General features: G+C 41.4%; 1 protein-coding gene across 3 annotated transcripts; it reads right to left on the bottom strand.

Moving 5' to 3' along the window:
* Positions 1 to 5,622: 5,622 nt before the first annotated feature.
* Positions 5,623 to 15,409, bottom strand: asb6 (ankyrin repeat and SOCS box containing 6). 3 transcript variants are annotated; one of them, XM_061729906.1, is made up of 7 exons: positions 15,373 to 15,409; positions 14,676 to 14,803; positions 13,363 to 13,538; positions 7,709 to 7,815; positions 7,508 to 7,616; positions 7,322 to 7,408; positions 5,623 to 6,838 (listed from the first exon to the last, which is right to left on the bottom strand). In XM_061729906.1, the coding sequence occupies exons 2-7, from the start codon at positions 14,777 to 14,779 to the stop codon at positions 6,117 to 6,119; spliced, it is 1,305 nt and encodes a 434-aa protein (XP_061585890.1). In that variant the 5' UTR covers positions 14,780 to 14,803; positions 15,373 to 15,409; the 3' UTR covers positions 5,623 to 6,116. The 3 variants fall into 3 exon arrangements, with proteins under 3 accessions (XP_061585890.1, XP_061585891.1, XP_061585892.1); XM_061729907.1 differs by lacking the exon at positions 15,373 to 15,409 and adding an exon at positions 15,302 to 15,358; XM_061729908.1 differs by lacking the exon at positions 15,373 to 15,409 and having other exon boundaries at positions 13,363 to 13,535; positions 14,676 to 15,038.
* Positions 15,410 to 25,473: the final 10,064 nt, after the last annotated feature.

The following is a 25,473-nucleotide window of genomic DNA, read 5'->3' as shown; positions in this document are numbered from 1 at the left end:
ACGGGCAGATATGTGTGGAGCCCTGTCCTGCAGTCAGGAGGTGTAGGAGAGATTGTGTTTGTATTTATGAGGCATGGGCCCTGCCGCTCTTGGGAGAGAAAAAGCTGCGAGTAGTGTGGTGGAGGCTCTGCAGTGCAGGCAGAATGCAGATATGCCAATAACAGAGGTCATGGTTGTCACTAATGATAAGAAGAGACAATTAGACAATACCATAGCTGTAATGTAACCTCCCCTTACAGCCTCATATATGCACACAAACAAACACCTAAGCTATCGTATTCCTGTTGCGGTATGAGGCAAGCTAACTCACTCTTCTGGAATGTTCTTCATATTGCAGCAGATCTTTCCAGCTTTGTCCGTACTGGATGAGGAATCCTGGGTGACTGGTGTGTGTAAAAGACCAATCTATTGATCCAATGCACCCCTCAAGGGGGTGAGGATCACTGTCGGGAGCTGAGACAGAGAAGACAAGGTCAGGTCATCTATGAGAGAAGCACCCCAAATCCATTTCATCAGTCTAAAGCTTCCCAGACAGGCCTCAAAAGAAAGTGATCAATAATGTCTCAGCAACTGCGGAAACAGAAGAAAAAAAAAATATGTAAACTCTACTTTTTACAAGATCACGAGGACAATATTGTTTCAAACAAAAAGGAATTCATTTTCAGTTGGGTTTTATAAAATTAAAGTGAGAAAAAGTGAATGAAAATAACAATGGAGGCTCTTGGTATTATGTTCAAAACAATAATATATTGGCTTGGTGCCAATCAGCGATGTGGTAAGGCAACACAGACACACACAGAAACACACACACACACACATACACACCAAACTGTGCAAATCAAATGTCTGTTTCTTCTCTCTTTCCCACTCTCTCTACCACACTCCCTTCCTCCCTCTCTCTCTCCCTCTCGCTCTCTCTCACACACACACACACACACACACACATACACACACACACGCACACACGCACACACCCTTCCTCCATCATGAATAAACCATACTGTGTCTGTGAGTCATATACCACCCCCACATCCCTCTCTAACCCACTCCCCCATTCGCTGCTGCAAGAGTAAAAACGCTAATTAACGTGATGGCTAGCTCCAGCTCCTGTCAGCAGCTTGTGGGGGCCTCTCATCCAGCCAGGCTCCGCTGGTCTCTGGTTTTAGCAGCTCTCTCCCCAGCCTCCATCTCTGGAGAACCGGGGCCCCTCATTCATATTCAGCCCCAGTCCCAGGCACCTGGAAGCAGCCAGCACCACCTCCACAAGCACCACACATCCCCCCACAACGTCTATCCCCAGCCCCCCAGTTAACCCACCTCACGTCAATCCTGAATGCCCCCGCTGATGGTAAAAAGAAACCCAACAAATCCACTCATCAAGCCCAAAACATAAAGTTCTTTTATTTTCTCAAACTACAGTCCAACTGGAATACGTGCCTGAGCTGAGAGAGTCTATTTAGGAGATGTGGGAGCAACAAACTCCATCTAGGAGATGACACAACCCAACTGATGGGTTGAATCACCCAACGGTGGAAAGAGCGAGAGCGAGAGCGAGAGCGAGAGAGACAGAGGAGCTGCATGCCTTGGTGGACTAGCTCGGTAACCATGACAACGCAGCCGGGAGAGCAAGAAACAGGAACATACAGAATCTGTTTCTGCTGAGACTTGCACATGTGGCACAGTACTGCTTTCCCTCCAAGAAGAAATGAAGGGGAGGCGTGTGTGTACGTGTGTGTGCGTGTACATGTGTGTGTGTGTGTGTGTGTCTGTGTGTGTGTGTGTGTGTGTGTGTGTGTGTGTGCGTGTGTGTGTGTGTGTGTGTGTGTGTGTGCAGTGTGTGCGTGTGTGTGCATGTAGAGAGCCCTTTTCTGAAACATACATGCCTGCTATTTCTCAAACCAAACTCACTCGCCTGCCCTAGTCACTGTGTGAGTCACAACTCTGAAGATATTTTTGTGAAAAAGAGCTAACACCCCCAAAGTTTAATAGCAGGCTTTTGTCCTTTTGAACACACAGAGTCACAGATTTAGTTGCAACCAAAAACTGAAAAGATAAAACATAGACTACATAGGAAAGAGGTAAGAATATTCTCCCTCTACAGCCGTTGCTTTTACCAATTTTCCTTCTCTGTGCCTCTCCGCCGCTCCCCTTCTGCCTGTCTTTTCTCTTTGCTCTTGCTCCCTCTTTCTACAGGCTCAGTCTAACCTCCCCCTCCCCTTTCCTCAAGGGAATAAAGGTCGTAACGCAAATGATTACTCAAACCCGAGTTGCCATAGAAACGCAGTCATGTGACTAGGGAAGGCATGCATAGACCACAACAAAGAGGAGGATCAGGAACCAGCTCTGGAAAGAGCTGTAGCTCGCCTTACTGGTGCCTCAGTGTATTTCACTCAAACTCAGGCTTTTAAAAATAGGCGAGCTGAATCACACGCACAGGGGAGAAAAGCAGAGAAAACGACACTGAAAACAGCTCGGAGCTGGGACTGGAGGCTGTAATGAATCTAGGCTGTAACACTGCAGTGTGCCATATATTCTGCCATTCACTAGCATACCAAGGGTGTGTCCTATTCATCATGTCCTTCTTGGAGGCAGAGCTCAGGCGCCAGTTGTCTGGAATTTCTGTGAAATGGCGTCAGTTGGAGAAATGTGGAGGGTGGTGGACCTGTGAGCTTCTAAAATAAGAGTTGGAGTATGGAATTGCGACTTTTCGGTGCGCTACCATCTCAAATTAGTCCCCCTCAAAAAACAAAAGCAGAATTTGGTATAACAGTGAGATAACTTTACATTTTAAGAACACGTTTCCCACAATTTTAAGCACTGAAACTCAACCAAAAACTTCTCAGTTCTGCAGTTTTTCCCCATATTTAATCTAAAGAGATTCGCTCAGCAAACACCTACAGAGCCTTTTCAACCTAACATCAAGCTCTCAGGGAAAATGTAGCAATTTTTGAAAACAACAGCCAGCGTTTGTCAGTCTGTGGAGAGCGTGCAACCAACACCTTGGAGCAAAATGAGAAGGTGGCCTGCCTCAACAGGATTCAGTTATCCTGCATCCAATCCACCCCCACTGAGATTAGTCTGTACGTTGGCTGAACCCAGGGACCTCCAGTCATCTCTCACAAACCAATCAACAACTCCACATAATAAACGCACTCAGTCAAAGCGTTCAAAAGTGTCGGATCCAAACGGCGCTGATCTCGTGGGGGGGCAAAACATGTGGAGGTCGGCGTACGCGCAGAATATGTTGATAGCAGCATTCATCTCACTGTTAACAGCCATTCATTTCAGTGCGCTCCATCAACACGAACGCAGCAAGAGCATGGGGCACATTTCTTTCTGATGAAGTCACCCCATCTGCAGTTGCACACACTGTGTCTCGGAGCCTATATCTCCTTCCTTTACTGCCTCTCACTCGCGTCTAAACCCAAACTTGCCTTCACACCGGCAAGTACGTACAGTAAACACATGTATGGGTCAAACACATTTAAATACACGATCGGGGAGGGTGCGGGCTGCTCAGTGTGACCCCATCGCTGACTGCTGGTCCTTCGTCTCCAAAGTCCACCTCGACTCCCATGGGGTATCGGGGAGCAGCTGAGTGTTCACTGATGTCTGCAATTATCCCGTGTCTAGACAATGTCTCGTGAAAGACAAGGAGATGCACGCTCTCCACAGGCTGCTCTCCACAGAAGAAAAGGCCTGGAGCAGACTGCCATGTCTTTCAGCTCGCCTCATAGCTGACAATAAAAAGGTTTAGGCCAAACTAGGAACTCAGTCAGGATGCGGATGTTAAAGAAAAAAATATTCACAAATTGAGAATATTTATATTATATGTTCCTGTAAGGCAACATACAAAGGAATATTTCTTGAGTTTCATATTCTCACTTTTATGAAGTTTCATCAACAAAAGGATCTCAGCCTTGAGACCAAAATGAATTTTTTGGCCAATTTAACCTCTGCAACATCTGCTCTAAACTTTTTACCATGTGATTACACTGTTACTTTTTTTCTTCCTTAGATATAAAATGGCTCTTGTTCCATAATCACCATCTAATTTATTTGAATTGGAAAGAAAACATCCAGACACGAAAGAGTAGCATGGAAAGAGGCCATAACTAATGGAATTTTTTTTTCTTTAAATAAAGATGGAAATAGGATGTTTCTCCATTTCAAAGTGCTACAAGTCAGCTTTTAAATAATTATTACTTTTTTGGTCATTCATATTTTATATATATATTTTAAGAAATTCTAAGCCTTTTCTGCTTTCATAAAACAACATTAAGTTAACTTTTTAACATATCAGAATTTACGGAAGGGTGCACATTGCAATTGAGATTTTCTTTTGGATTACATCCACCCAACAAAAGAAAGATCTATCTAAATAGAAACTATGAAACTAAGCAAAAATATGCAGAGTGGGGAGACAGAGGTTCGGAGAAATAATGGGCTGCAGTGAGAGAAAAGGCAATGAGAGAATGAGCAGGTGTGCTGGGAAAAACCCATGGGCTTGAGGGAGAGAATAGATCAATAACTAATTTCAGTACAGAGCTTCACTTGCACTGTTTTCCAATAAACGCTAGATGAAGAGTACTGGCTTAGCCCTACCCCCACTATCTTTATTCCATCACCTTCTCCAAGCAGCAGATTGGAGTCGATGGTAGAAGCTTGTTTTTTGTCCGTGTTGTGCACGGTTGCTGGGTTTGGGATTATGTTCCTGCAGCCAGTGTATGATATACATCTAATCCAACGCTTCTATTTCTGTGTCCTCCATGAACATCCTGTCTCTGTATCTTTAATGTTTTGTTTTTTTTCTTTCTCGTGTGTTCAGGCTCCCGCAACCCCCTCCCACCCTCGTTCATTCAGTCGGGGCCAGTGTTGAGGTTTTGTCAAGAGTATGCAGGCAGATTCAGTCGGACAGGAGAGTGAAGCGTGTGTCATGCAGCTCTGCTGCTGCTGCTGCTGCTGCTGCTGCTGCTGCTGAGGCTGCTGAGGCTGTGCTCCTCAGAGGCTGTGACCCAGATAACCAAGAGGAGCTGGAGCGCCTGCAAGCCTTGGAGCCACTCCAGCTTCAGCAATGTCAGGAAGGGGTTAGTTGTGTAACACAATGTCCTATTTAGTTCGCTCATCTCTCGCACACATACACTCATGAACGTAAACACATATTGTTGATCCTATACGGTCCTGGTATGGTTCATGGAGGTATTTCTGAGTTTTTTTCTATTTCCGAGGATCGAACTGGGTTTAGTGCACGAGTGAGAAAGGGGGAAACGCAGCCCCTAAATTCATCAGAATTTAAAGATGGTCATTAAGAATGCTTGGTAAAACTTTCTACTCCAGCAGCCACTGCAGCCCATTATGTCAAAGCATCTGAAGACACACTCTCCCTGCTGTGCAGTTGCATTTGAATCCTGCCTCTTTTCCTCAGCAATGACTCTGCTGCGTGTTGGTGCACGAGTACATCCACTTCTTACTTACATACTATTTATTATTCCCCCTTTGCAAGCCAAGTGTAAGCATGGCATCGTGTTCAGCATGGCACTACCAGAACAATAATCAGCAACGTGCGCATAAATGTAAATTTGCAAATTAAACCAACAGAGAAGTGTTCATGAAACACAGTTTTTATTGTTCCATTTTCATTTTTGGCAAAAGAGATACACAAATTCCACAATATATCGCCATCACGTTGAGGACATAAAATATAAATGGACACTACTCAGCTAGATCAACTTTAATGGGCTGCTCTGAGCATGACTAAATCTTTGACCCTCACAGCTGAGACACGCGTGAAGCGCAAGCGCAACACCGCCATCTGCTGGCGTTTATGGTGTACTGCAGCTGCCTTTACTCGTCTGGCAAGTTCACACTGAACTGTAGAGCCACAATATTAAATACTGACAGAGAAAAAAAATTGTCACAAATCACAGACTAATTTTTACAAAGAGACCTTTGTATCTTAAAGTAAACATATACACTTCTGTCTGTATATTTGGCAGAGAGGATAAGAATAGACCAAAGGCCGCGATGGTATGTTCAATTTAGCGTAATTCATGGAGAAATACTTGTATGTTTTACACAAATTACTACATTTATGCTGACTCGGACAGTAGTTGATATCAGCGCTGGCTCTGCTGAGGTTTGAAGCAATCCCAGCCTGGCTTTGGGATGTATGTGTGCTCGGGAAGAAGAAAGTCTTTCAGTCTATCTGGTAAAGGCAAGGCTTTGACCCTGGCCTCCAGGGGCCAGGGCTGCAAGTGGCTCCGTATAAATGCTCTACAAAGGGAGCGTAGAGGCAGTGGGCTTGATTCACGTGCTACAACACGGTTGTGCAGGTCTAACAGATCCTGAGCATACGGGTGAGAATCCTGACCGGGCACAGGGAGCTCCATCCCAGGAGGGAGATGTAGCGTGGAGATGTTTACTTTTGCTAGGTCCAGCAAAACCTCGGCTTGTTCCAAGAGCTCAACGGCACGACTCTGATCGGAGCACTGCTGCAGGACTGTTTGGAGCCGCTGGAAAAGGAGGCTGTAACCTGACCAACAGGAGTCACTGTGATAGGAGCAAACCAAAGAGGCTCCACTCTGGATTAGGAGCACAGCCAGAGGGAAGAGCATGTCAAAGTGCTCCAGGCTTGTCTGCATCAGAGAGGACTCTCCATCCTCGTTCAGACAGCAACTGGGGTCCACACCATGCGCCAGCAGTAGCCGTGTGGTTTTCTGGCAGAAGTTACCAATCTCAGCAGCGTCCTCTTCACTGGCTTCCAGAGCTTCCTTTACTAAAAACACCAACGATGACACAACCGTTTCCCCGTCCACAGTTGAAGCATTAACGTTAGCGCCTTGAAATAAAAAGAAAAAGGAGATATCATTAATAATAACATTTGGGATCCATTCTAAGTGTCTGCAAACACTGGAGCATGAGAGTCTACAATGTTGACCAACCAACTGGACAGGAATTATTTTGTCAGTCTTTACAAAGATCATCAAAAAACGTATTCTGTTCCAAACCAGATGATTAATGGATCGTCCTCATAACACCTGAAGATAATTCAATATGACAAACCTTTTTGTTTAGAAACTTTCAGGACCTGTGTCGGCCTTTTTGAGTGAGCTGCTTTGAAGATTTTCTTTGTGACTCATCATCCTTGTTACTTTGCCAGTCAGTTGCTTTATTGGGTAAAATGTGTCAGTGCATGTTGTATTTTGGTCTCAATACGCCTGCTGCCGGTGCTTCAGTTTTGACCGTGTTTACAATAGTACTTGAATGACCAAATGCAGGCAAAAAAGGGTGAGGAAGATGGGTGACATTTTAGGGTCGGTACCTCTCTCTAGTAGGAGCTGGATGTTCTCTATGTTGTGCACGGTGAGTCCATCGCTGCTTGCTAGTGCATGAAGCAAGGGCGTTTTCCCTTTTGACATAAGACCAAAAGCAGAATGAATAAAGGGATATTGGAACTAATTTTTTTTTAGTTAGGTAGGTTTAGTTTTTGTTGTTACTGTAAAAATACCATGTTTGTCCCTTGCATTCACACTGGCACCCAGGTCCAGTAAGGTGAGCAGGCAAGGCAATCTCTCAGACTCCTCACTGGCAAGATCCAAGGGACTGCTCTCATGAATCTACAAACACAAAGCATATGCTGTTTACGCCTACTGATCAAAAACATCAGAAATTACTGGGTAAGGTTAAGAAAGGATTCAGATATACCCACCCTGTCCCTCTTTTCGATGTCTGCTCCATGCCCAGCCAGCAGCCTCACCATGTTTGGCCTGTTCCTCAACACAGCTATATGTAGTGGGTTGTAGTATGACACTGGATCTTAAGAATAGAAAAAATAGACCTTTTTTAAATGAATCTATAAAATTGAGTTTAAACATAATTTTGACATGAATATTTAAAACACACTACTGGCATCAAATCTGTCGAAGAAAAATCCCACAAGTTACTGAACGGGTGGCCCTGAGCCCCTGCATCCTGAAAAAAATATCATCAAAACTGAAGTTTACTCACTGCATCCAAACACATAAAAAACCCAAAACAAAAAAAAAACCACTGAGGAAAGACTGAGAATAAATACAGAGAATGTGAGCAATAGAGAGGATTAGACTTGAATGAGTAACGATAGTTCCCAAACTAAACATTTGCTTCAGCAGTGTGGCTGTTAGAAAGCTCACGGTCTATTTTTAAACATGAAGAATGGCAAATACTTGAGAAAATTATAGTGAAACTGGAGCACTTCTGTGTGCTATGTTGGAGCATTTGTCAGAGCTAAGTTAACGGAGAGCGAGGCGTTCAAGAAATGTGAAAGATGAATGAAGAAGTCGACTAATTACGTCCCTGAGGAAGCGCACGCCTGAAGCCACCAGGGGTCACCACAGCGGAGTCTGGCTCAGTCCTAGCAGGTCTCATCCAAACAGTGACACATAACTCTGCTTCCCTAATTCTCTCAATTCCCTGATTCTCTAAAGTGTTATATGCATGCAGCTACTTAGAGTAACCAGGGAAATAAGAACATTCTCATCATTTTTTTATAGTATAAAATGTTATTAAATGTTAATTTCAAACAAAATAAATGTAACCAGGACAATACACCACAAATAAAATTATAAGAAAAAAAATAAACTTGAAAACTAATTAGCTATCACACTTAGGGGTAAATCCACAAAGAACAGATTGCGCCCGCAAATAGCGCTGTGAATTGCGCTGCTTTAGCGCCCGCAATTTGCCCCGCTTTAAGGTCCTATTCACAAAAGACTTTGCTCTAATGATATACCGGAGCAAACACGCCCATAAAGTTTTGCGGCTGAGTGCAATTTGCACTTGTCTGAGTGAGCGGAGCTGTTTCCAGTGTTCTCCATATTTCAGCACACAGATTGGTCCATAATGAAAACTGCAGAAATAAAAAATAAAGTCGAGCCACAGTGCCACTGAATTTCACTGAGATCTGAGATCGAGATGTTGTGGATGAGGTGGAGGACAGGAAAACGACATTATTTGGTGGTCACAGTAAAAGTAGAAAAATAAATAATATAAAATAAAGCGAGTGAGTAGCAGAACGCCGTTGCTGCGCGGAACGCCGTGAGTGCCCCGGCGCAACAGGGGGGGGCATGTCCCCCCGTCTTTTCAAAATCATGTTTTTGTCCCCCCCACTTTTTACAGTTTAAAAACTAACGGTAGGATCAGCCATTAACTGCAAATCACACCCTGTGAGAAGGGCCCGGCAGACCCGCTTCACCCCCCGCTCCCCCTCCTCCTCTCCTGTCTCCCCTCAGAGCTGCTCAGGGCGGGTTTATGGTTCTGCGTCACCAACGCAGAGCCTACGGCGTAGGTGCGCGTCGCCGTGTACCCTACGCCGTAGGCTCTGCGTTGGTGACGCGGAACCATAATTTAGGCTTACACCCGCACGTAAAGGTTTCACGCGCGCGTAAAACTCATTATATATATAAAAAAATCTGTGTCCCTTTAGGGAAGAAATGAGGGGCTCCGTGGAGCCCCTAAACGCTCTAGGAAGCCCCTCATTTGTTCTGTCCTAAAGCAGTGGAGGAGGTTCCCAGCGTGTCACCGCAGGTGCAGCAGCAGCAGCAGAGTCCTGACTGACGCTTCAAACACAGAGGGACACGATCAGCGCTATTTTTATTATAAGTCTGATATATATTGTGATATGTGATAAATCCTGACAAAAGGATTGCGCGGCTTTTGCGGCCGCTAAACCGGTGCAAATGAGACAAAAAGAGAGCGTCTAATTAAAGCACCCGCAAAGGGCGAATTGCTCCACAAACTGCGCTGCCAAGCAAATAGTGGCAGTCTGCGCCGGTGCCATTTGCATGCATGCAAATTAGGTAATATTCATACATTCGGCGCAAAATCGCCCCCTTTCTATGCAAATAAGCCTCATTGCAAAAAGCGCCTAATTCAGAAAGGCCAGAGCTATTTGCCACACGCAAAAATAGTGGAGCAAATACCGTGTTTCAGAAGCGTGTATTAAACTGCGCGCAAACTCCTCACTCCCCGTCTGTCTCTGTTTCTCTCTCTCTCTCCAATGTCATTCAAGCCTGTGTGATACTGAATGATATTAAGGGTGAAATCTACATTCAGACATGACTGTAGACAGTCAGATCAAGTGAGGTTGTGGACTTATCGGATTTAAAAATAAAAGTAACAGGACGGAGTTCAGGATTCATCCATACATAAGGGGCTGCTTTATTACAAACAATTCCACCGTATAAACATATAAATCTAGAATGTGTGTGTTTAACAGCTGACCTGTAGGTGTGTGTAGCAAAACAAAAAGAACATGAATTACCATTAGATCCTGATCTGATCCCGATCCGGTGTTAATGAAGTTACTGGTGCTGTGCCTTGTGCGTAAATGCGCACAGCCTCTTAACATTTCACATTTCATTAGCTTATGTCATACAACTGAGGTCTTTATGTGTGTGTGGAGATGATGGCTATGTTCTACCACACGATGGTGGCCAGTGCACTCTTTTTTTTAAACCTTATATGTTTATTTTAATATTATGAATGTGCTTTTATTGTCTGAATGGAAGTGTGGTTGATTTTTATGTTTATGTTTTGATGAGCTGCTGGACGATTGAATTTCCCTTTGGGGATGAATAAAGTTCTATCTATCTATCTAGCTACATGCGAAATACTAGAGAAGTACAAATACGTGAAAGTTGAGGCTGTTGTGCTCTCTGAAGTTTTCATTAGGGACCAATCTGTGTGCTGAATTACGGAGAACACTGGAAACAGCTCCGCTCACCTACTCAGAAAAGGGCAAATTGCACTCAGGTGCAGAGATTTATGGGCGTGTTTGCGCCGGTATATCATTAGAGCAAAATCTTTTGTGAATAGGACCTTAAAGCGGGGCAAATTGCGGGCGCAAATGCAGCGCAATTCACAGCGCTATTTGCGGGCGCAATCTGATCTTTGTGGATTTACGTGCGAAGAGCCCCGCTCCCCCTCCTCCCTCCTCCCTCAGTGCTGTTCAAGGCTGATTTATGGTTCCGCGTTAAATCGACGCAGAGCAACGCGCACCGTACAGTGCGCGTCGCCGCATCTTTCAGGCCCCTTTTGTGCGCAAGCAAGCTTTATAGATGAGGTCCCAGATCAGGATCTGACGGTAATTCATGTTCTGTGTTTTGCTACACACACCTACAGGTCAGCTGTTAAACAAACACATTCTAGATTTATATGTTTATACGGTGGAATTGTTTGTAATAAAGCAGCCCCTTATGTATGGATGAATCCTGAACTCCGTCCTGTTACTTTTATTTTTAAATCCGATAAGTCCACAACCCCACTTGATCTGACTGTCTACAGTCATGTCTGAATGTAGATTTCACCCTTAATATCATTCAGTATCACACAGGCTTGAATCACATTGAAGAGAGAGAGAAAAAGAGCTGCAGGGGGAGTGAAGAGTGATTTTGCGCGCAGTTACAGTAATACACGCTTGAAAGACGGTATTTGCTCCACTATTTTTGCGTGTGGTAAATAGGCGCTTTTTGCAATGAGGCTTATTTGCATAGAAAGGGGGCAATTTTGAGCCGAATTTATGAATATTACCTAATTTGCATGCATGCAAATGGCACCGGCGCACAATGCCACTATTTGCTTGGCAGCGCAGTTTGTGGAGCAATTCGCCCTTTGCGGGTGCTTTGTGAATTAGACGCTCTCTTTTTGTCTCATTTGCACCGGTTTAGCGGCCGCAAAAGCCGCGCAATCCTTTTGTGGATTTGGCCCTTAGTTAGCACACACACAAAAATAGTTGGGCTTTGAAACTAACTAACTATTCACACACCAATGTATTTATTTTACATTTTTAATTAATTTTCTTCCCTTCGACACCTGTGCACTATGTATTTCTACCTGATTTAAATACACAAAATGATAAAACCTCTTAAAGACTAAAACCACGTTTTCAAAAATATCATTGAAGATGCACTTTGGCCTGATCTCAATTTAGTGTTACAAATTTTAAAAGTTTAAATTGTCAATCATGTCTGAAGTGAATAAATAAACCTCCTCCAGAGGGATTACTCATAAGGTGGAGGGGAATAAGAAATGCAGTTCACATAACCAATTGTATATCAGCACTGAAGTAAAACATTGTTAACAGTTTCTGGATCCACCTGTTAAGATTAATTAACCATACATATGCCCAACTTGGAATAAAATACTCCTGAAAATTCCAAATGTGGGAGGTTGACCGCTCATGAATCCATTCTTTTATCAAACTGAAAACCAGCAGTAAAATAAAATAAAATCCATATTTTGGTACCAGAATCATTATAACAATTTAAAAATGTCTCTGTAGGATTATAAAATGAGATCAAAATAAAATGAACATTGAATTAAATTAGTCCTAAATAACAATGCAAGACTTTGTCTGAAACAAGCAACAGTGTAAGATTTCTGCTGTCCACATATTGTCCAATCCATCCATCCATCCATCCATCCATCCATCCATCCATCCATCCATCCATTTTCTACCGCTTATCCGTTCCCAGGTCGCGGTGGCAGCAGCCTCAGCAGGGATGCCCAGACTTCCCTCACCCCAGACACTTCCTCCAGCTCTTCCAGGGGAGTCTGAGGCGTTCCCAGGCCAGCCGAGAGACTCTAGCCCCTTTCACACAGAGATTCCGCAATATTGGTGTAAAGAAGTCCTGCCAATACGCCGCCTTTGTTGGTTCACACAGAACCATACAACGCCGGCATAACGCCGCTCCCGTCTGTAAATTCACACAGCATGCCGGCGTTCCGCAATCAGAGGCGTGACGACAGCGTCAGCGTCTAGTGGCATGCCGGCATGCCGGCTGTGTCATTCACACAGTCCCCGTTTCGGCTCTGTGACTACCTCCGCTGCCGGCTTATTGGTGGGGCCACTTGGCCCCCCCATTCCGCCTCCGTGACTTTCACACAGAACAGCGAGGCGGCTTAAAGGCGCAACGTTCTCGCCTCGAACTGGCTGTGTGAAAGGGGCTATAGTCTCTCCAGCGTGTCCTGGGTCTTCCCCGGGGTCTCCTCCCGGTGGGACATGCCTGGAACACCTCCCTAGGGAGGCGTCCAGGAGGCATCCGGTACAGATGCCCAAGCCACCTCAGCTGACTCCTCTCAATGTGGAGGAGCAGCAGCTCGTCCCAAATGTGTGAAATTCTCAATGCTGAACATACTTGGTGGTGATGACAACTAATTTACATCAAAAATGACAAATGAGAGTAGAACTTGAATTTAAATATGAGTTAACTTGAAACAAGCTGCAGTTACAGAATTGCAACATTTTCCACTCACTGTAAAAGCTTTAATAACATTTTCTATAATGTAAAAAAAAAACAAAAAAAAACATAAAAAACAACTCACCTTCAAAGTTTATATCAGCCCCATGGCGTAGGAGGATTTTAACAGCATAAAGTAGTCCCCGCTCGGCCACTTTAAACAGGGCATAGCTGATGCCCTCCACAAACACCTCTGACTGGGACTCCTGCTCCAGGAGCTCTGCTAGAGAGCGACACCGACCAGACTCATCCTCAGGACTTCTGACAAGACACAGGGAGGAAAATAAAAAATACAATCAAATAAAATGTTAAATGTAATTATTGACTCAGACCTGAACTTCAACAGCCATCTAAAGTTTATCACTAAATCTGCCTATTACCATCTGAAAAACATTGCTAGAATTAAGGGGATTCTGTCTAAAGACATGGAAAAACGTATTCATGCATTCATTTTCAGTAGGTTGGATTATTGCAATGGCATCTTTACAGGCCTTAACAAGAAATCAATCAGGCAGCTGCAGCTGATCCAGAACGCTGCCACCAGAGTCCTTACAAACACCAGGAAACTGGACCATATTACACCGGTCATGAGATCGCTACACTGGCTTCCAGTGAGTCAAAGGAAAGAGTTTAAAATCTTACTGCTGGTCTACAAAGACCTGAATGGTCTTGGACCAAAATACATGCAGGATCTGTTAGTTCCTATGAAGCTCCCAGACCCCTGAGGTTCATCTGGATCTGGTTTGTTGTGTTTTCCAAGAACCAGAACCAAGCAAGGTGAGGCAGTTCAGTTATTCTGCTCCTCACCGGTGGAACAAACTTCCTGTAGACCTGAGGTCTGCTCCAACTGTCAGCTCCTTCAAATCAGGCCTAAAAACATTACTGTTTACTGAAGCGTACTCCTAAATTGAATGCTTACCTGCTGTACTCTACTGCCCTTTTTAACAGCTTGTGCTTTTTATTATTTTACTTCTTTTCTTATCATCTTATCCATAATTTTATTCAATCTTATTTGTTATTTACTGTCTAATTATGTCTTGCCGCTTTTAATGTCAATGTAAAGCACCTTGTGTTGAATTGTGCTATATAAATAAACTTGCCTTGCCTAAATAAATAAAATTATATATATATATATATGACACACACACACACACACACACACACACACACACACACACACACACACACACACACACACACACACACACACACACACACACACACACACACACACACACACACACACACTAGAAAAAAAAAAGACCTTCCCAAGAGCCAGTTTTTGTGTTATTTTTTCAAACTCCAGTCTTATCACGCTTGAGAGGTGAGTTTTTAAAGATGCAAATAGGAAAGTTCATAGAGATCCTAAAACATGAAACATGTCATGTTCAGTTTCACCTGTCCTCGGGACTCTCTCCCTCCAGCCACACGACGCGCATGATCGCGTCCACCAGCGGCTGATACTCATAAATGATCCTCCGAAACCCGTGGAGGAAAGGCATGGCTCCTCTGCTCAAAACAAACTCCTGTATGTCGGAACATAGGACAGAAAAGAAAACTGAAGACGTGCCAGTAAAAAAAATGATGCGAGTCCCGCACGTCAACAAAAGTCAACCTGATGCCCAGCCAGCTGACACTACGGTTTAAACTAAAGTTAAAAGAACCATCACCTTCAAACAGAAATATTTTAAAAAGAGATACACTTCCCCGAATTGTCGTTTTATTAAAATTATCGATTAAAAGACAAGATTGCATTTTATTGGTAAGAGTACGTCGGGACTGGTTTACAACTAAAACTTTTTTTTAAATTAAATACTATATATAATAATAACAATAATAATATAATATTTATAATATAATATAATATAATATAATATAATATAATATAATATAATATTTAAAAATGTACGTCTTCAGAAGAAAAAAAATACAGAAAAACGTTATGACATGTACGACTACCGTCGCTTGCTGAATGAAGGATTCAATTATATGCTAACTTTATCAATGAAATTGAACAAACTTACTCTAAAAACAATAAAGAAATTGATAGAGAAGAAGAAGAAGAATAATAAGAAGAAGAGAATAAACTAGTCACCGGCGTATTTATTTCAAAACAGGAAGCTTCTACAGGAGTCCGACGTTTGTTTTAGTCCCATGTAAACGAGAACTTGAAAAAGGGTTCCTAGGGACAAATTCCTATAAAAAAACACAACAACAAAAAAAAAAAAGTAAACTGAAAAATGAAGAATGGGTGAAATTGATCACAGTTTCTTTAACTGTAAGTACTGTACTGAATGAACTAGTGAATAAATGAATGTGACATGTAATCATGATCATCAAACATTCTTTAATCATTCAGTGCTTAACATTCCAGTTATTTTCTGTGAAAATGACCAGAGGTGGACAGAGTACTCGACCCCAGTACTTGAGTAAGAGTACAAATACTACTGGTCAAAGTTTACTCCGTTACAAGTAAAAGTAGCTCAGTCAAAATATTACTCAAGTAAGAGTAGAAAAGTACTTGCTTTTAAAGGTACTTAAGTATCCAAAAGTAAATGCTTTTAAATTTACTTTAAGTAAAAGTAAGAGTAAGAGTAAGAGTACATTTCTTCTTTCTTCTATTTTCCACATCAGTAAATTACTATATTTTTTCTAAATTAATTTAAGGATCTTTTAACTCTTGTTTCTGAGAATTAACTCTTTGAAACCAGCTGCACTGATGTGCTGCTTTTAGAACCACAATGTTATATAAAACCTGCAGAAACACCAAAAACAAATCAAATGAATGGGATCATAAGAGGACAGCAGATGATGCAGAGTTTATTAACAATCATGAACTGAAACCAAATGAACCTGCACCATCCAACTAAGTCTGGATCCCCCTCAGAGACCACTGCTTTGCAAAAAACTACATCTCTGCTTTCAATAACTCAATGTTGAAGTCACTTAACTTTACAGGAAGGACATGTACCAGTACAATATAGCAATATAGAGCATAACAAACTGTCTCCCCATGTCTGTCTTGTCTCCTCCTTTGACAAAAACAGCTTGTGTCCAATAGGATTTTAGGGAAGAAGAAAAAAGAGCAGACCTGAAAGTAACGAGTACTTTTCAGTCTTCCTAGAAATTTACTCGAGTAAAAGTAAAAATATTTGTCTTGGAAATGTATTCAAGTAAGAGTAATAAGTACCAAAGAAATCTAATACTCAAGTAAAGTACAAATCCTCTGAATATGTACTTAAGTACAGTACTCAAGTAAATTTACTCCGTTACTGTCCACCACTGAAAATGACCCTGGGGTTTATTTATTAAATCATTTTTTTCTGCTACCCGATTTGACAACCTACTTTAAATTTCAGGAACAATACATTTCTGCAACCAATATATGGGGACATTTAAGAGTTTTATGACACAATAGTTTATTGAAAAATGCAACAGCAGGATTTTCACATTGCCATCTTTCATCAGTGCACATTAGTGAAGGAGCATCAGTCTCATGGCTACACTTAACCAGCCCATCCACAGAAGTCATGACACAAAAGCTGGTGAAAGGGAAACAACTGCAGGACATGACTCTGCCTTCATTGGAAAAATAAATTATTTTTTACCTCACTACTTAATGTTATGCACATCGAATAAGATGTAGCGATGGGTGTGTAATGACAAGAAGAAAGAAAGAAAGAAAGAAAGAAAGAAAGAAAGAAAGAAAGAAAGAAAGAAAGAAAGAAAGAAAGAAAGAAAGAAAGAAAGAAAGAAAGAAAGAAAGAAACATTTTCTTTGTACTAAAGATATGTCAAACAAAATTAATATTTTAAGACAATAATTAAGGCAACTCAATGATGTCAATGTATTGAAAAAACATCATAACCATCTAATCAATTGTAAAACATTCAAACTATTTTTTTTTAAGTATATGTACATTTTGATTTAGTAGTGTGCTACAAACACAGAGGCTTGTTTACAACATTGTTGCATCATTTCTTTTTTCTTTGTCTTTTTCTTATTCTTTTTATCAAGCATTGTGGAACCATTGAGACCAGCTGTTTTGAGGGCAAACTTCTTTTCAACCTTTCTTTCAGCTGTGCTCAGCATTCTGTAGCTCTTCTGTTGTCTGTCTTATTGTGAAATACTCAATATGCTTTCAGTGGAGCCATGCTGATGTAATGACTTATCTGTGGACGGAGCTCAGTGAAAAGGCTCAATGGAAATGATTTCTTGAAGTGTTCCTTTTCTTTGCAGAGATTCCCATTAAAAATCATGTCTGCTTCAGTTTAGTCCTGCCTGAGGACCGGAAAATCATAGTCATTCCGTCTTCATTAGTTTTCAGTCTTGTCTCTTGCATGCTGCGATTTCTATGGATTCTGTGAATATCTCAAACACATTTGAATCGTAGATGATGAAAGAGTCCGAAATCTTTACAGTTTTAAAGAAAAAGCTTCTTTTTTTTCTTTTTTTTTCTTTTTTTTTCAAGGATCATTTGACAAATTGCCCAAACCATGTTAACCAGAGTGCTCAGACCTTCCACATCTTTGCTCTTCATTATCATGTTACAGACCTGTTGTCATTCCACCTTACTTTATCCAAGATGTTCCACCAGAATTTTTACCAATACACTCTCATCTTTTGTTGTCCCTTATCCAAACGTTTCACTTTTTGTATCCAACAAAATGATTATTATCTCTTTCTCTTTTTTTCTCCAAATCACAATAACACTCTCATTTTCTATACAGTAGTGTACAGAGATAAAATCACTGATTTGTATTTGAAATCTTTGGTCTGAACTCCAAAATATGTTACCCCTATTGCAATCTGTCGTAAGAATCTCTCTTTTGTCCATATGGTAGAAAGGTGCGGGACAGCACCGTTCAGATTTTTCTTTTCTATTTCTGACAACTCCTCCATTACCCCGACAGCATCTGGTTTGTTACAGTCTGCTTTGTCCTGCTCAGCAACTAAACCCCTGCCGTGACTGAGCTTGGTGACAGATGGCTTGCTATGAAAAGCAGGAGGGCTCTCTTACATGATGTCATTTTTAACACATGTGTATCTTATTTTGAAATAGGCGATGTCAATGGAACTGCGATTTTAAAAACAGCATATGTTGTTGCTATGTCATATTAACTTGTGATGCAAATGTCCTGCTGAGGTAGACAAGTTTATTAAGTTGACATATCCTTTTTAGGATTTTAGGAGTATTTTAGCTTGAAAGATACATTTTTGGAAAATTGGCAAGGCATAAAGACTGCTAAGTATAATTTATTTTAACGATGGGACCATCAACAATGTAGTTTCTGTTAGTAGACTCTTTTTTTTTTAGCATAATATCAACACAAACTCTGCGTATAGGGTAATAATAGAGTGTAAGAAATAGAAAGCTACAAACCAAATTGATATGTTATAATCAAAAAGGGGAAAACATCTTCCAGCAGGACTTTGCAGAATACAGACTGGTGTCTAGGTGGCAGTGTTGCAGCACTGGTATCAAAACGAGTCTGCAAAGCGGGAGTCATTCTGTTATCGTACAGCACATGCATCAGTAAGTGGTTTTAAGTACGCATGAAATCAAACATAACCCTTTGTGTAAATGTGGACGTGGGCTGCATAAAAAAAAACCAACAACAAATACTGGGATAATCAATTTGACATACTGACAGTTTTTCCTCTGGGCTGGAAACCAGAATGAAGTAGTTTAATCAAACTTTGATTCATTCTAATTTTGACACTTTCAAGATAATGACTGTTTTCACATCCAAGTAACCTCATCAATAAAGCATTGTCCCCTAAAAGGATGGTACTTTATGTATATCTCTCCAAAGCCTCTTTGGTTATTACCCAAACCCACTTAATTCCATAATTTTCTAAGCATGTAGTCATGAATAATCTACTTAACTTTTTTTTTTTTTTTTTTTTAAATGCATGTGAAAAGTTATTAAGTCTTTGTGTACATACCTTTCAAGGTTCCCTGGTGAAGCAGACAATTTTCTTTTGCCGCTGTCACCATGTGGTCCCAGGAGCATGCAGTTTCTCGTTAGACGACAGGAGCAGCAGGTGGTCTCGCACATCCAGCAGCAGATCTTGAAAAGGAAAAGCATATTTCAACTGTAGGTTCCCCTCTGAGGTCTCAAACTCAGCCTTAAAGCACTTTCTTGGGGAAGTTCACAGACTGCAATGTGATTCAATGAGTCTCTCTGCTGTTCACAAAGTACCACATGTGGACATCAAAGTGTAGGTTTTAAATTTGCTCTTCCAAAAATTGTCATTTGTTATTAGAACTTGATGTTTTTATTCTTTTTTTTTTTTTTTTACTATTTCCAAGCTTAAATTTGGATCTACAAAACCAAAAACCTATCAAGTTTACCAACTATTAAAATTGTAGACAATCCTCTCACTGGAATAATAAGACTTTTGTCAAAAAATATCAACCTCTGTGTTATTTGTCTTTTTTTCTGATGTTTAATTTTTAACTGGACTGAGGGATGGGGAAAAGAGAGAAGATAACAGCAGCTCCATTCCTTTACTTCATACAAGTATATGGTCTCTATATTAAATTCTGGCCTCATCTATCAATGGAAAGAACAGTATCGAAATTACTTTGTTGCCCAGAAATGGTTGGCAACAGATTGAGCCTCTCTTGAAACAAAGCCATTATTTATCTGGTTCGCATTTCCTCCTGAGGTGAAAGGAAGCAGGATACAATAAGACTATTATTTGTTCCCTGGGTGATAGATGTGACCCCCTTGAACCTCTGATCGTGAGATGATAAGTAGAATAAGAATCTATTAAACTTTTAGACCTGTCGATTCCCTTTGGATACTTTCTTTTCGTCACATAGCACAGGGAGCGGGAGGAGAGGGAGTCTCCTCCCGCAGAGGAGGTTTACACACTTAAAGTATTCTGGGCTATGCAAAGCTCTGTAATTTGTCCCGGGAGGGTGATGCATAAAGGAAAAGTTAATTACCATGAATACAAAGTCCTTCTAAGTATACACGTCCGTCTGTGAAGAAGCTGCGCTGCTCTGAGGTGAAAGGTGGTAGAACAACCTAGCAGCAGGGAAGGTGAGTTTGGAGGTAGTCAGTTGATAATATAGCGGCAGGGCATTGTGGTCTCGGTTCCTCCCCAGTGCTGTACCGAGAGCTGGAATTATCAGGCCAACAGGTCTGGAATACCCTTTTGTGCTGGCAGCGTATTGCAGACTGAAGATTGTGGATGAAAATAATCAGCCTTTTTAAAAGGTCAGAGGAAGTTAAGCACACCCAAAGTAGACCATGACACATTTTAGCTGATAAGAAATAAATGTCTGTGTAAAGAAGAATGAAGAAAGTTCACCTTGTCCCATTTACGCTGCCGTGATTGCTCAGCTGTCAGTCAAATACAATGGCACATCTGCAGTTAACCCAGGTGTGACAGTGTAGGAAGTTCTTTGCTCGAGCCAAACATAGTTGCATGTATTAAAGTTCATCTTTGAGACGGTGGCACAAAAATCAGGACATTTCTCAGTTAAAACGTATTCAATTGTAAATTACGCAAAACACATCATCAAAATTTGCAGAGAGGTTTGGAACCAATTTTACTTAATGGAAACTACTAAAAGAGATGTTTTGAAAATTTTGGGGTTGCAAGAGTTAGATTTTACATATATCTGTGTGCTTATCAAACATGCGCCGATCAGCCGCAACATGACACCTCAGCTGATATAATAGTGAGAAAGTCCTCCCTGTATACGTATAAAAGCCCCGAACTGTCAGTCTCTGTGGATTGGCATTGCTTCCTGCAGAGGCCATCAGGTCCCATCAGATTGATATCAGGGGAAGTGTGCTCTTGGAGCACTTCCCTTTGCAAAAAAAGAGAACTGCTCAAAATACTCACCTTTTGAAGGAAGATGTTGTAGGAGGGGAATAATGTCATCATAATGGGGGGCTTGAAATCGCGCTACAAAAACATTTGGGCAAGTGGCAAAGTAACATTGATATGAATGCCGAGATGCACATTTCCTCAGCGGTTCCTGACACGTGTCAGCAGTTCTAACGTTATGGCTGACTCGTGTATGTACATGGCGTTCATGTTAGTGACAGGCAAGGGAGTCACATATTTCATACTTGGGTTTTTCACAGGTTAAACAAACATACGTAAGTAAAGTAAGCTTCATATTTAGGAGAAACTTACAAGATATAGGGTTAATCTTATTCCTTAACCGATTTCATCAGGAAAAAAAGTTCCTTTTTCTTTCTTTGTTTAAAAAAAAAAATAAAAAATTTGCATTGACATTGCCTTCAGTAGCATTTCGGCTGAAACTCATTTGAGACGAGTGACTTTCATCACTCGGGGTCCTGTAGGAAGGTGACTCTTTGCAGGCCCTTTGGGCATCGCTCTTGAAAAACAGTGACGGCACCAGAGAGGCTGATAAGTAAATACAGTTTTTAATGGGCTGTGGATGGCTGGTGGTAATCTGTGCTGGCCGGGAGCAGGTGAGGCACAGAGGGCGGAAGGGCACTTTGCAGTGGTTATTATTAATGCTATCATTGATCAGATAGGCCAGAGGAGGTGAATGAAAGGCGGTGATGAATTTGGGCAACCTGTCTACCGAGTGAATGGAGGACAAGTTGCTGAGCCTGGCTAAGGTCACGGATGAAGGATACCAAAAGGGAGGAATCGTTATGTATCATAAAGAGGACAGCATGTGTCCCTGGGGTCAAAGTTTGTCAAGGTGAAAGGGAATCCTCCAGATGGCTTCTATATTCCTACTTAAATTCACAAAAAATTGCTCCAAATTGATTTATTTATCAGTACAGAAGAAAACAACACCTACAAAAACAGGAATTACTTGTGCCCATTTTTTAAACTCAGTTTTTGTTGCTGCATTCAAATTCAAAGTAAAAAAATACTTTATCAATCCCTAAAGGGAAATGAATTGTTGCAGTAGTCATGAGCGGTGCTACTCTAAAAAATTTACATATAGTCTCGAAAAGATTGAGGCCACATCATCTGCCACAGCCCATGTTTGATGCGACTGTGTAACCCCAATTCCAAAATGAAAATAAAAACTAAATGACGTGCTTTGTAGTTCTCATGACCCACATTTTATTCACAACAGAACACAGAAAGCAGAAGAAATGATGAAAGTGAGCTCATCTGAAATTTGACGGCAATAACTAATTTTAAAGAAGAAGTTGGAAGATTAGTGACAAAGGGCTGGAAAAATGAAAGAGAATGGTGAAAAACAGGATTTTCGAGAGGCAGAGCGTCTTCATAGTGAAGCTGGCCAGAGGTTCACCAGTCTGTGAAAAACTGTGTCTATATATTGAGAAATTATTTCAGAACAATTTCCCCCAGTGTACAGTTGAAGACTTTCTCATAATCTAAATTACATTATTGAAATTCTGAGAATCTGTCGAAATCTCTTGTCTCAGAGGACAAGGTTGGAAATCAGTGCTGGATGCCCATGAACTTGGGGGGTATCAGGTGGGTCGACGTTAAAAAACACAGGCATGAGCTCTGATTTCCATGCATCCACAAATGCAGGTTTAAACTCAACCATACAACGACAAAGCCATGCGTAAACATGAACGCTGCCATATTTTTTGTACCAAAGCCCCAAAACTCTCCTACAGTGGAAAACTGTGCCATGGTGAGGAAGATCCAAATCTGAAGTTCTTATTGGACACCATGGATGCCACATCCCGGGAGTAAAAGACAAGTGACAATCTGGCTAGTTGTCAGAGCTCAGTTAAAAAAACAACTGCTTCTTAATGGTATGGGGATGTATTAATGCTTATCATGCATAAAGGAATATACATACATACATACATACATACATATATATATATCCATGCTTATGTCCAACTCATTTGGTGATGTTACATTTCCTTAGTTTCCACATTTGTATGTTCCATTGACCATAGAACATTTGAGTTTATAAGATTTACAAATCATTAAAAAGTTCCAATTGATATTTTACACTGTACTCTTTTGGCAGAAGGGGTTGTGTGATGATAGAAAAAAGGCATTCAATGCTCACAGTGTCCAGAATATTGTACGTGTCCTGTCCCTCATATTATAAGTATTGATTTTTCTTTTTTCCTATTAGTGGCAATAAATGTGTGCTCTGGAATGTAGGAGGTGAACATTCTTAATATTTCAAAGTACAACCCCGAGCTGGATGAATACAGTATACGTGTCTGGCATTTTAGCCGCCGTCTATTTTCAAGGCATGAAAGCTTCCAGATCATTCTTTAAGACATCAAAGACCTGGCACCTTTTCTTCAGACATCAAGGTTTAAGGAACAGTTGTCTGAAAGATTTGAAAATGTCAAAATACAATCACCTGCTTTCTTTTTGCTCTCTATCATTTCTTTAATTGTATCCGCAATTGCTTTACCTGTTTTTCAAAATTCCCAGGTCACCTCATATAATATGTCTTGTCATCAAGGAGCGAGGAGATGGATGTGTGTGAGGTTTTTACAGGAAATGTGTTTGTAATTTAGTCCAGGAAATGGATTTACCATGTGCCGTACTGAGAGGGGGGTCAGCTTTTTTAATGACTTGCAGCTACAGACCATGTAACTAAATCCACTTGAGTTCTGTTTGGTGCTGGCTCTGCTCCTAATGGACCTTAGTGTAGCGTGGGCTGCTTGGGATTTGACTGAGCATTGGACATCAGAAGCGGGGAATTTTTTTTGGGACGTCTCACAGCCTTTGTGTGAGTGACGTTCCAATCCACCATGACAGCAAGGGAAGTGACAGCTCAACGTCAACACTTCTGTCCCCCGCATCTGTAATGCTTTTTGCAGCTGTACATGAGGGAAGTTGTTTCCAAGGATCAAATAGTGCACATTGAAGAGGAGGTAAAAGCTTGGCTCCTTCAATGCAAAAATTGAGCTTGAAGTGAACCAGAGAGAATGGTTTAAATACAGAAAAAAGCAGTGCCGGCAACTGTACAGTCACTCCTACCTTTACCAACTTTCACAGAAACTCACTGACATACATGACAAACTAAAAGTGTGGTTTTTCTGTAAAGGTTGAGAGATGCAAAGTGTATAAAGACGGCACTTTGTGCAGTTTTTTTTTCAGAATGAATCACAGTGAGGACGTTTTATGTGAAAATGTGTAGAACAGCGTGTTGGGTTCATGAATAGACAACACTTTTAATGGACAGAGAGAGACAGCACTGGCAGAAAGGCATTACAATAACATGACTAATCTGATTTTACTCTATTTAGTTAGTTTTTAGATGTTTGATTATGATTTGTTTGTTGTTGTTTTGTGTCAACCTTTCCATCACTAAACTATGCTTTATAAATAAATAAATAATCAGAGGAAACCAGCCACTTTTCATTTCATTAAGTGTTTCAGTTTCCACGAATTCCCCAGCAGCAGCCGTCTGAATGTTAAAGCTTAAAACAAAGGATGAGAAAAATGACCGGACGCTCTAACATGCGTGCAGTGAAGCTGAGACGGTAGTATCAGTTTCTTTGCTGATGTTTTTCAGCCTGCAGTAACTCCAAAAAGTTATTTTAATTACAGAAAGTAGTGCATTTTGTAATATTGGAAAGCTGCCGCATAGCCTACATAGAGAAAGGCTGTTTTTGTGGCTGAATGGATTTTAAGGAACTTTGTGTCCGTAAGCTAGAAAGTGGAATAATACATGAATGAAGATGGCTCGGGAGAAACTGTTTGAAAATAATGGGTGAGAAAAAGTGCAATAAACTGTTTGAATGAATAGATGTATTAATCACTGTTTTGCTTACTAGGGCCAGCCGTCTGCCTCCATTCGAGCAACACATCATTATTCATTGGGGCTCCGCTGCCACACGGGGTCGCTAGTGCTTGACAAGTGTAATCATGCAGTCAGCTGGACCTGTCCGATCATACTGCGAACAACTTTTAAAGTCATTGTTTTTCGCATGCAGACAGCAGCGATGTCCTCTGGGAACCCATTTTGAACGTGTAACTGTTTCAAAACTCTCAGACTGACATTGGTATGGGCAGCTTTAAAAGAAAGGGCCTTCTGGTGGTCTGCGATGAGTAAAAGTGGTAGAAAGAGCGCCATCAAAGATGTGTCATCCTCCACATGATCCGTGAGATGTGATGTTCCTGGGGAGGAGGACGCCTCTGGCACTTATTGTCACAGCTTTCCTCCCTTCGCTCCCCTCGCTTCCCTCGACGCGCATTGGACAGGCTGCCAACGCGTAAGCCTCTG

The sequence above is a fragment of the Cololabis saira genome, chromosome 9 (genome assembly GCF_033807715.1).
Source record: "Cololabis saira isolate AMF1-May2022 chromosome 9, fColSai1.1, whole genome shotgun sequence".
Classification (NCBI taxonomy): Eukaryota; Metazoa; Chordata; class Actinopteri; order Beloniformes; family Belonidae; genus Cololabis; species Cololabis saira.
The sequence above is the reverse complement of the archived record's forward strand: the minus strand, read 5'-3'. Positions and strand labels throughout refer to the sequence as shown.